At 43.9% G+C, this 12,342-nt stretch overlaps 1 protein-coding gene across 3 annotated transcripts in view; it reads right to left on the bottom strand.

The window, feature by feature from the left end:
• Positions 1-1,379: 1,379 nt before the first annotated feature.
• Positions 1,380-12,342, bottom strand: part of RSPRY1 (ring finger and SPRY domain containing 1) — a 37,348-nt gene continuing 26,385 nt past the window's right edge. For all 3 annotated transcript variants that reach the window (XM_060275892.1, XM_035117527.2, XM_035117528.2), the window contains 6 exons: positions 11,493-11,636; positions 10,356-10,467; positions 8,045-8,147; positions 6,182-6,334; positions 4,967-5,071; positions 1,380-3,718 (listed from right to left, as the gene is read on the bottom strand). In XM_060275892.1, coding sequence (XP_060131875.1) covers positions 3,622-3,718; positions 4,967-5,071; positions 6,182-6,334; positions 8,045-8,147; positions 10,356-10,467; positions 11,493-11,636 — 714 coding nt within the window. In that variant the 3' untranslated portion in view covers positions 1,380-3,621. The remainder of the gene's footprint in view (positions 3,719-4,966; positions 5,072-6,181; positions 6,335-8,044; positions 8,148-10,355; positions 10,468-11,492; positions 11,637-12,342) is intronic.

The raw sequence follows: 12,342 nt of genomic DNA, 5'->3' as shown, positions 1-12,342 counted from the left end.
TGGCAAGGAGCTGTATCAGTGCCCCCTGTCCCTTATGTCCTTGGCAAGGGGCTGTATCAGTGCCTCTGAAGCCATCGAGACAATGGACAAGAAACTCAAAAAAGTTTGCTTTTTGTCTAATAATGTCACAGAGTGACTGGGGAGGGGGTCCCACAGGGCTGCTGATTTTTGTGCGCACTCCCCACCCCCGGCCTGCAACCTTTGACTGCAGCCAACCTAATAAACCCCTGGGTGGGAGGTACAGCTTGTCTGGTACAGCAGGTAATTGTCACCCACCTAAGGAGCTGCCTAGACATACCTCAGTATCTTTGCTTGGCAAAGAGAGTGAAAGGCAGCAACACGTCTTCAAACACAAAGCAGTAGAATACTTTGCAGGCTTACAGACCCAAGGGCCAGTAAGCCAGCAGAAGATGCACGACTGTAAGATGTGGTGAATGATCCACAGTGCTGGGAAAAGAGAGGCCACTAGAAGATTCATACACCTTCCTCACCCTTTCAGGTGAGACCAGATTCTAAAGCCCTGAACTTTGTACAACCATCTTATCTCCTCTTCCAAGGATGACTATGCAGGAACCACGTGGGAGGCAGTGATTCTGCAAGTGCACCATTTTGCATCCTGCTAGGAATGTGGGAAGAGGGAGAACCCGGGGCTTGGGCAGGGGCTAAGGAGAGTGGTCTTGAATCAGGGACATCAGTCCAAACAAAGCCCGTCAGGCCGGTAGCCCAATGAAGAGCTATCATGGGCGACAGCCCCCCCCCCCAATACACCTAGAGGTACTTTCTTGGATTAATATGGAGATGAAAATGCTGGATCTGGATGCCGACTGGCACATGCCAAGACATGGAGGATACTTGGGTAAGGTACGTAAGGAGCTACTTGCCTTACGCCAGGCCAAACCATTGGTCCCTCTCAATATTGTCTACACTGAGTGGTGGCGGCTCCCCAGGTTTCAGACAGAAATATCTTCCAGTCCTACCTTGATATGCCAGGGATTGAGCCTGCAACCCTCTGAATGCAAAGCAGATGCTGTACCACTAAGCTGTGGCTCTCCCCTGGGTGACACAGACTATCCTTGCCTCTCAATGGGTCTCCACCAATCAAATTTTCAAGATGCCATAGAAAGTCTTCAACACCCAGTGTTCTTGAATTCCTACAGGCTAGACCAGGGCCTGCCCCCCAACACACTCAAGCAGCAGGCATCATTCTGGGTAGTGTTATTGCAGCACAGGGAGGCTCCTTGCAGGCCAAACACTCACAGGTTGCATGTTTCCTCCAAGAGGCTCTGCTCATCTCTTGCCTGGGTTCCAGAGCTGAACTTGTCCTCGTTTTCAAGGCCGTTGTGGCCTCACCCTTCAAACCACTGACTTGCTCCCTCCATCTACTGCAGGGAGTTCACCTGGTAGCAGTAACTTCAGCAACAAAAGTGGGGAAACTCAGGGTCCTCTTGGTCTGGAAGGGACTCTATACAGTATCAGCCACCTGGGCAATATGGTCCTATGACCCGACCCTGACTTCTTGCCTAAGGTGAACTCAATCTTCCACAGGGCCCAGGAAATTACGCTTCCTCACTGTCTTGGTCCATCAGGAAAATATCTATCAAAACTTGGCATTTCCTATCACAGCTTTTAAAATTCCTTGCAAGTTCATTAGTGTTTTGACACCTAATGAGAAGGGTTTCGGTTCAGAAAGATGAAAGACCAAAACCCATCTGAGAAGACAGAACCACTTGCAAGGACCCCAGTCTATTAGTTGAAAGTTCAACTGAAGGCTCTTTTCCAAAGAAACATATTTAGGGGTACAAATTACTAATTGAAAACTGGGTAGGGCCATGGATAATACTATGTGGACTTGCCTGGCGCTGAGTTGTCAGCTTTCAGTGACTACTGAAGATCTACTGTTCAACCAGGTTTGGGGGTATCTGTGTTGCTACACTTTGTAAACAGGTATTATTAAACAGTCTATGTGCTCTCATCTGACGTTACTGCATAGAATTGTAGAGCTGGAAGGGACCATGAGGATCAAGTAGTCCGACTCCCTGCAATGCAGGAATCTTTTGCTCAACATGGGGCTCGAACCCACAGCCCTGAGAAGAGTATCATGCTTGACCAACTGAGCTATCCCAGTTTATGGTTTTATTGTATTTCATTGGTATTGTACCCAGCTTTGGAATTCCTTTATAAAGAAAAGCGGGTAGCAGATTTTAGTAAAATAAATAATAGTTGCAACTGCTTTTTGTTTTTTAATGAATCAAGAAAAGCTGGATTCAGCACTCTATAAATTAAGACGGGAAACTGAAGCCCCATCCTGAACCACTGGAAATGTGATTCAACAATGTCGAGACATCTTAAGAATTCAACAGACATTATTCACATATCCTTCCAAAGGTACCTTGCAACCGTAACTAGAAACTTACTTTCTTTTCTTTAAGGCTGAGATTCTCACACAGCTGATTTCAGTGATTTTTCTGCACTTGCACAGAGGCACAATATGCACATTGCCCCTATGAGCTTTTTGATATTGGTTTGTGCAACCCTAGAAGTTGCACAGTGTGTCCCTCCTTCCCACATGTTTTGCCAAGTGGATAGGCATGAGCTTCGCAGACTAGGTTTGTTAGAGCCTACGTAAATGAAATGGTAGTTTAGTCAACCTAGACTGACTTGCTATTCAAACAACATGTATTTCTTTCAAAACAATATTAATACAGTTTCTCCACATTTTCTTTCCAGATCTTGAGTTCTATAGCTCAATACTTTCAAAACGTACAGAACTTGCAAGAACAAATACTGAATTTAAAAAGAGAGAGAGAGAAAAATCAATGGTACCTTTTAAAATACCCAGAATAACAAGCTATCTCCAGTCTGGCACTGTTGTTATAAGAATCCCTCCTTAAAATCACTTCTTTTTTGACAACAATGTAGGTACTGAAATTGAAGGAACTAGAAACACTATGAATGAAAATGCAGTTTTCTGCAGTTTTAAAAAAAAGGTGGTGGAAGAATCAATGTTCTTTGGAATCACAGAGTTATAAAAAAAATTGGATTCTTCTAGAATCTCAACACCTCCTTTACAAATCAGTTTCTTCATGTAGAATTCAAGTCTGAACATTTTCAGGTCAACAGTCCAAAATACAGAGGGTCTCTGACCAGCAGGAAGCTACATTGACCAAGAAATATTGGTGTTGTTTTTAAATGTGTGACGGCTGCTGAAATAAAGGCTTTAGAAGACAGATATGCCCCCATTAGAGGAGATTATGAGCCTTATGTTTCCAGTGCAAAACTGTTGACATGTGATGGGCAAGAGGAAGGAGCAGCGGAAGAAAGGAAAATGGGACGAGTGGACAGGGGACAAACTTAAGAGGCAGACTTTCCAGCCACCTTGATCAGAGACGAACCAACAGGTAGCTCAAGTCTCACCGCCAACTTTCGTTTCTGCTAAAAGAACATTCCACAGCTCTGAGGCAGCAGCGTGACTTAACACGTTTCCGTCTACTGTTCAGCATAAAAGTGGGCCACAGTTGGGGCTCTCAGCTTGTGTGTGGCTCGGTCAGAGCTGCCCTTTTCCCTTCTAGCACTGAATGGAATGGATCAGAGGGAAGTTCACAAGATACAGTTCCCCACGTGTCATGAAATGTGAGCGATCTGTCGGACCCGAGTCTGTATTTCTTGTCGACACAAAGGGCAGGTCTCTAGTTGCAAGGCACACTCCATGCACAAGTCACTAAAAGAAGGACAACGACACAAGATGCGTTACTAGGGCAACCTTTGTCCAGGCAATAGTATGCAAACATTTAAGCTACACAGAACTCTTCATTAGGAACAACAGAAATGTTTTTGCGCTTCCCCCCCACAAACAAACAAACAAACAAACAAGTCCATTCATTTTTATCATGGGAATGGAGCTGTATCCAAATAGCTTTTCATCCAGGTAGACCAGGCACCCCCAAACTTTGGCCCTCCAGATGTTTTGGACTGCAATTCCCATCTTCCCCGACCACTGGTCCTGCTAGCGAGGGATCATGGGAGTTGTAGGCCAAAACATCTGGAGGGGATGCCTGAGGTAGACCAACTGAAAATAATGGACCAAAGCTAGTCGTGCCTATTTATTTCATGGGACTACTCTGAGCATGGATGCAACTTATGTCATGTAGTTCTCCACGGGAACACTGAATGGGCAGGTGGGTGTGTCACAACTTGCGTGGTCTGGCAATGCCAATTTTGTTGTGGACAGTTGATAGTACAGAGACAGTGCACATATTCTGAGCAATAAGATCCATGTTCTTTGTTGCTTCAAAACTTAGGCCTTGTGTACACATGCAGCAGTGGGGAATGAGGTGGGTGGTAAAATCTTGAGGAAGAAGAGTGGACAGTACCACGTCAGACTGCAGGTATAACAGCAGCAGCAGCAATAAAAATCCCTGCAAGTAGAAACCTACCGGTAGTACAGCAGGAAACAGGCTGTTCTGGAACATCTCCTTGCTGTGCTTTTTGTTCTTTGCAGACTTTCCCTCTTGATGAGGAAGAACATACAAAAGTTACATTCCTCACCTGCAGCCTGAACTGGCAGAATCCCTTCTACCACCTCATCCTACTGCATATGCAGACCAGGCCTAACCTGGATCGTAAAGCTTTACAAAACAGAAAATCAATCAATCAATCATAATAATAATAATGATGTTATGAGTAATTTTTAATCCACCTTTTAGAATATATATCCTATATAGTCTTTTAAATGTGTTTGTGTTTATTGGTTTGTTTTTGTTTTATTGTGTACGTTGTCTTCTCATTTTGAATTTTTATGTTGTGAACACTGTAAACTTTGGATGAAGGGCAGTATACAAATTAAATAAATAAATAAATAAATAATATCCCCCCAAGACCAATTACAGTTTATCATACTAGGGCACTTAAGACAGAGGATACTTACTACAAAACCATGATAAATAAGAGGAATAATTATCCACCATACCTGTGACCACATGGCCTGAGTTCTGTGTCTGCTATTTCATCACAGCAAAGAGTGCAGCAATTCTCTCGAATGCTCACTTGTTTTAGCAAGGCCAGTCGTCTATGTCTGAAGAGGAAAAATCAGCAGGAGAAAAATACTATTTCTACTGAATACATCACTAATTCAGTTCAAAGAAACAGTTTCAAGGGATCCTGCTCATATCACATGTATTTGACTATGGACATAATCACCTTACACAACAATGAATCTGTTTAATATCTGTGAATTAGTATGCACAGCTATGGAAACAACAACAAATTCAATCAACAATTTATTCAGTTCTGTTAACTAAGGCCACTGCAGAATTAATGCTCTGCATATCCACAAGTTTATCAAACAAGCACACAGATTTGATACCAAGCATGAAATTGGGCATCTGGAAGATCTAAACTTCTTGTTTAAAGCCACCACCAGTGGAAGAAGTGGTTACCCCTTATAGTTGGGGAGGGTCTAGGCAGAATATGGAAAGCTCCCCCTCTTAACTAACCTTTCTCTCATTCCCCTAAGAAACCAATCAACAAAACTTCAGATGTTATTCAAAAATCTGAATCACAAAAACTGGATAAATTGCACAAAACTAATTTGATCCATGAAAGTTGGCTTTTGTTTACACGATTCATTCGCATGGAATAATCTGCACCTAATTTTGCCCCGGACACAACTCTCAGAATGACAGGTGTCCAGCATGTCCCATATTACATTTTCAAGCCGCATTTTCTACAATCAATGCACAAAACAGTCCTAGGGTTAAGTGGTTCTTCAATTGTGAAAGGCTGCAGTGTGTGAAACTACAGGCTTTTGATAAAACTTCACATGTGTAAAAACTTCACAGCATTTCCTTTACAGTGGTACCTCGGTTTAAGAACAGCCCTGTTTACGAACTATTCGGTATAAGAACTCCACAAAACCGGACGTAGTGTTCTGGTTAGCGAACTTTACCTCGTTCTACGAATGGAAGCCAAACAGTGGAAGGGCACCAGCGGCAGGAGGCCTCATTAGGGAAAGCATGCCTTGGTTTAAGAACAGCTTTGGTTTAAGAACGGACTTCCGGAACGGGTTAAGTTCGTAAACCGAAGTACCACTGAATTTATCATATCCAGATGGGTCAAAACCTACAAAGAACAAGACTGTAATCTCGGCCTTCAGTTCCATGCACTGACAAGTAGAAAATATTACCTTGGTAAAATGATTTTCTCTTCTGCTGTCAAGAAGGCATAGTCATTAAAGGTGCTAAATTTAGCTGATGGTGGATATTTGAAAGGTTTTGCTCCAAAGTTGAACTCACACTGTTGATAAGACATGAAACTAGCTGCAGGGAAGAAGCCAGACCTGCAAAGTCAAGGGAGAATAATATTAGAGCACCACCATGCAAAGCATCTGACACACAGTGCCACTTTCTATTAGACTGAGAAATACTCATGACTTGTAGAATCATCCAGGTGTGCAGAATGGATTGGTCCAAGGTGACCCAGTGAGCTTCATGGCCGAGTGGGGATTTGAAACCTTGTCTCCGAAGACCTAGTCCAACACACTAACCACTACACCATGCTGTCTTTACTACAAGTCATGGCTTGTTTTCTAGTTAGGGATAGGAAGGGCTGGCTAGCCCAAGTAGATGGGTTGCAGACTGCAGAACACTCCCTCTTCCCAGGTTTGCTTGGATCCTTAGCATGCAGCTTCAGATGACCTTGCACATCTATTCCCCACCTGCCTCCAACACCCAGCCTGAATTCCACTCCTTGCTCACTCAGATTTCCACTTCTTTGTCCGCTGCATAATCTGCCTCTCAAACCTCTTCACATAACATCTCTGCTTATGAGCATACTTCTCACTCTGTCCCTACTATTTCAACTATCCAGCTTCTGGGATTTACTCTAGTTTCCAGCATGGTCAACCCACCGCTGCAGATTTGTCAACGCATTCCTCCTGAGCAATTAGAATGTTTGTGAGCATTCTCCAAGGTTATAGCAGTTGTACAATGCTTGGATGAAAGGAAGAGGTATAGTTTCAAACAGTCTATTATCAAATCATATCAAATCAGGGGAGCAATGTTCATCTTGTAATACACAGGACTGTGCTCCCCCGAAGCAACATGGTTAGACAGCTTGGGGAGGTTGCTTGAGATCCATGAGTTTGCTCCTGTGGCACCGAGTGGCTTTTATCAGCTTAGGCTGGTGGGCCTGATGTACCTGGACAGAGATAGCAAAGCATCTATGATCCATGCTCTGGCAATCTACAATTTAAGACTACTGTAACCCACTCCATGTAGGGATGCCTTTGAAGACTTTTTGGAAACAATGCTGGAGCCAGAGCAGTGTAGTGGTTAGAGTACTAGACTAGGATGTGAGTGACCAGTGTTCATATTCTACTCAGCCATGAAGCCCACTGGGCGACCTTGAGTCATTCACTCTGTCTCAGCCTAACCTACCTCAGAGTTGTTGTGATGATAAAATGGAGAGTGGGAAGCATGTGTAAGCCACTACGAGCTCCTTAGAGGAAAGGTGGGATATAAGTGCAATAAATAAATGCTAAGTTCTAGTGACAGCTAGATTACTAACTGAAACTGGCATTACAATTGTATTATACAGGTGTTGCACCAGTTAAACTGGCATCCAGTTGCCGAGTCAACATGTTGGCTTTGACCTTTAAAGCTGTTTATGGCTTAGTACCAGGATATATGAAGAGCCACCTGTCTCTGTATGTATCTAACCCAGGCATCCCCAAACTGCGGCCCTCCAGATGTTTTGGCCTACAACTCCCATGATCCCTAGCTAACAGGACCAGTGGTCAGGGAAGATGGGAATTGTAGTCCAAAACATCTGGAGGGCCTCCCAGAGAGAAAGTCTTCTCAATGGTGGCACCTCAGTTATGGAATGCTCTCTACAAAGAGGTCCATCTGGAACCCTATTCTGTTGTTCTTATGGCATCTCGCAAGTGTGGCTTATGTTCCCCAGGCCATTTAGACTTAATTTTATTGTTATATGGGTCTTAAAAGCTTGCTATTAATTTTCCCTGCTTTCACAAGGGCCACATACTTACACAGCAGAAGAAAAGACTTGCTTCTCAGCAGGAAGCTGATTCCCATTTAAATAAAAGATCATTTTCTTGTCTTGTAGGTCCAGCAAAAATCCTATTGTATCACCTGAAGTCATATATAAGAAAAAACAAACAAACATGGGGTTGTTGGATATCTGTCTAGCACCCCCCCCCCCAAATAGTGACTTAGTATATACAGTGGGTGCGGAACAACCTTTCCATGTGAGTAAACTTACATCAGTTCCTTTTCATATAATTGTAGAGTTACCCAAGAGTCATCGAGTGCAACTGCCTGCAATGTAGGAATCACAGCTACAGAATCCCTGACAGAGGGCCACCCAACCTCTGTTTGAATGCCTCCTCTCCTCCTTTATGTTATCTTTAATCCTGTTTGCAACCCTGAAACCTTGCAACAAGTATTGAAAGACCTGATGAGGATATAGCACTGATTTCAGCACACTGTGTTTTGCAAACTGAAAACCAACTTTGGGAACAGAGGCTTCTCCCTCACATGAATCCCATGTCGCTTCCCTCATCAGCTTTAACTATGGTTTACAGTTTCATCTATACTATCCTTAACAATGGTTAACAAAAACCAGGCTCAATCTTAACCAGGGCTGGTAAACCTTCTTCAAACCCTGGTTAAGAGGGGAACTCTGGTTAGCACCAAGTAGGGTTATAATACCTGTAACTCTAAACTATGGTTAAAGTTGCAGAGGGGAGAATTCACACTGGAGGGAAAAGAAGCAGACATCAGTATTTGAACTTTTTGTAAGTTTTAAACTATTGTTGCGAATTGTTATTGGTTTTTTAAGAACCTTTTTGTAAACTACTTTGAGTTTTTGTTTTGTTTTTATGATCAAGGGGTGTAAACATTTTATGAAATAAAAAATAAGTAGGTTCTTGAGGCCGACTCCTGGAGGAAGGAAACTTTGTGCTCCTCCTTACCCAAATGCAGGATGAATTGATGCTGCAGATTCCACATAATGCAGAGAAGATCAAGAGAACAGAAGCACATTAAAACATTGACCCCAGGGATTGGATGCACATCAGAAACAAAAGTAAACTTGTTGCAAATATGCGCTGAAAAATGCAGTTGTGCCTTGAGTTTGCAGTGCAGACACCAACATGTACATATCATGCTGCTCCCCTGCAGTTTTTACCCCTGAGAGCATGTTGATCTCAATACTGGATGTGCAATTTGCATGACTGGCAGTGTGAGAGCAGCAATACCTAAGAGTGTCTGGGGTGGGGTCTGAGGGAAGGAAGAGGGGACATTTGGTTTTTCCGGGAAAGGCTTCCTGTGCTTCTAGTTTACTGCTGAAGCACTGGGCTAAAAGCACAGGAAGCAGATGTACAGACATGTCCTGAAAGAATCACCTGGGAAAGAGACCCCTTGGATCCCTGGGCCATCTGCTCCATTGTCCAAAAATTCAATTTCAGTCAAGATCAGGCTTCCTCAACCTCGGCCCTCCAGATGTTTTTGGCCTACAACTCCCACAATCCCTAGCTAGCAGGACCAGTAGGATGATGGGAATTGTAGCCTCAAAACAACTGGAGGGCTGAGGTTGAGGAAGCCTGGTCAAGCTCCTTTCCTGGCTACACTTGTTTCTCCTTCAATGGCATGGAAGGATCCCAACTTAGAACTAGTTCAGCAGAGTCCAACAATAAAAGCCTTTCCCTAGGTTGTACCAGTTCAGGTAATAGGTGGGGAACTGGACAGTTGAATGTCTCCCCCCCCCCATACAAAACCATTCCTGCATGTAGTGAAGACTGAAAAAAGTGTGCAGCCTAGCCTTTCCAATCTGACATCAACAGGAGACAGGAACCTAGGGCCTTGGAAGCCCAAATGTGACCCTCTTCCATGTCTCTTGGGACTCTTTGCAGGCCACACACATGTGCTAGCCATACCTTCTTTTCCCTAGGCCATGGCCCTCACTGGCTTTGTTCCATGCTCTCCTAGTGTTTCTGCCTAGCTGGAATGTGCCCTTGAACCCTGGTGAACCTTGGGACTATGGCCTGCCCGAATGGACGACAGAGAGAAGTGTGTGTGTGTAGAAGTTAGCCTACTGCACTTTTGCTTCTGGCCTCACCCACCAATGGCATGTGGCCCTCAGAAGGCTGCTGCGAAGGGAACATGCCCCCCGGGCTGAAAATGACTCTTCACTTACAGTGACCTACAATGGTAGGAGACAGCGTAGAAGGGACTCTAGGCTACTAAACTGGAACATTTGCTCCCCCTCTGGGGAGTGCTAGAACAATTTCCCAGCAAATGAAGACAACAGCAACAACTGCAACAAGATGGATGGAGTACCTTCCTTCCAGCACGGGTGGGAATGTGGTTTACTTCTGGCATTATACCAGATCAGCTGCCGGCAGCCATCATATGCACAGGAGTACTCATCGTCCCCGATACCGTAACCTTCCTTCAGGGAAGAAAGAATACAGAATTTATTTTTCTTGAGACATGACAATCCTTGTCAGAATCTTGTTTTTAAAGCTTCTCAACCATTTTGCATAGCTATGGGCACATGTGGGGTATCAATACTGTATGTTCTTTCTTAACAAGGGTGAGATCTGAATGCAGATTGGAATATGTGGTCCACTGTTGGACTACACTGGGCATATTTATGCCCTCTTGCAGGTACAGACTCAGGGCTTCTCTCACCCCGAGATCATACACTGAGTGAATTCCAGAAGGGGAAAGAACCACAGGCTATGGCTTCCTTGTTGTGTATAGCTCCCTGACACTCTCTGAAATTGCAAAATCACCTTTAAAACCTAGTCAAAAGCTGAATTTGGTGCAAATGCTATGCTACAACTGAATTTATGCTGGATTTGTGCAGGAGAGAAAAGGAGGGAGCATGCAAACAGGTGGGATATTCTGGCTCTCTTGCTTAAGGTTAAGAAAATCCCATCTGCACCAGTCATTGCACCAAACACCAGTGCATATTTTGGCATCAAAGTGCTGTGCAATAATTGATAACTAAAATACAGTTGAATGTACAGTTGTGCGGCTAGGGAAGGTGAAGAGGGCCTCTCATCTACCCTTCTTCTCCAGCAACGCCAACTCTCCCCACTATATCGAGGTATTTGCATCTAACCCTGTACAACATTTTTACTTCAGTGAAACACCCTCCCTGTAATTGTATACTGCAACCTGTGCTGACTGGGGCTGATGGGAGCTGCAGCCCAAAACTTCTGGAGGGCCCATTTAAACCAAAAGTTGCAAGAAAAACCAGAATCTTCACATGGCTTCTGCAAAGATGTCACTGTCGGAACCAAGTAAACCTCTCCAAGCAGGTTGGTTCCACAAGTTTAGTGCCCCAGTGAAGGCCTTCTATCTGGCTCCCATCTGCGTCTCTTCCAAAGGTGACAGGGACCCAGAAAAGAGACTCCAAGGCCGACCCAACTTAATGACTAGGTTCCTATGGCAGAAAGTGGCACTTACATGATTGAGGAATTTGCTGTCTTTGGTAGCCCATCCTATCTGCATCACCCCAGAAGTAATGGCTGTGACTTCATAGTACCAAACTCCAGAATCCACACAGAAAGTACATCGAACGCTTTCAAAAGACGACGCATCACATCGGGCCTAATGAACAAACCAAAAGAAAAATAAATAAATGCTTGCCTTCCAAAAGACAGCAGCTACCTGGCCCTAGCAGGAGGAATTTAAATCCTTGTAAGTTCTCAGCTCCATTTTGAGGCAACAGGCTCATATTTCAGAAGAAACCGATTCTACATTTAACACTGAATAGGTAACTCACCTGCAGGGGTGAAGATGTGAGACTAAGTGACCTGCAGGTGCGGTCTGAAAAAGGCTTGCTTTTGTTTTGTTTTGTCATTTTGTTCTGCAAACACAGACAGCTGAGAATTTATGTCTGGAGTCTGCTACAAAGTCAGGTGGAGCCTTGCGTGTGCTACGCACATGACTCTCTGGGAATCCAATGCTGCCTTGCAGGAGGGGCTCCTGCTTGCCCTCCCTTATGCTTTGTTTGCATATTTGCAAATAATGCAAACCAGTAATTATTTCCCAAACTGACAGCAAGTGATACAGGGTTGTGATATGTATATTCCAGATCCTGAATGCAAGCTTTGTAGTCCATTTTTATAAGTTCACCAGGATCACCAATAGTTACATTCTGAAACAGGATTTGTAAGTTCAGGTAGGTAGCCGTGTTGGTCTGACGCAGTGGAAATATATAAAATTAAAATAAAATAAAATAGTTCAGTAGCACCTTGGAGACCAACTCAGTTTGTTCTAGGTATAAGCTTTCGTTTGCATGCACACGAAAGCT

This window comes from Zootoca vivipara, chromosome 6 (genome assembly GCF_963506605.1).
Source record: "Zootoca vivipara chromosome 6, rZooViv1.1, whole genome shotgun sequence".
NCBI classification, from domain to species: domain Eukaryota; kingdom Metazoa; phylum Chordata; class Lepidosauria; order Squamata; family Lacertidae; genus Zootoca; species Zootoca vivipara.
This window is presented reverse-complemented; position numbering and strand designations above follow the sequence as displayed.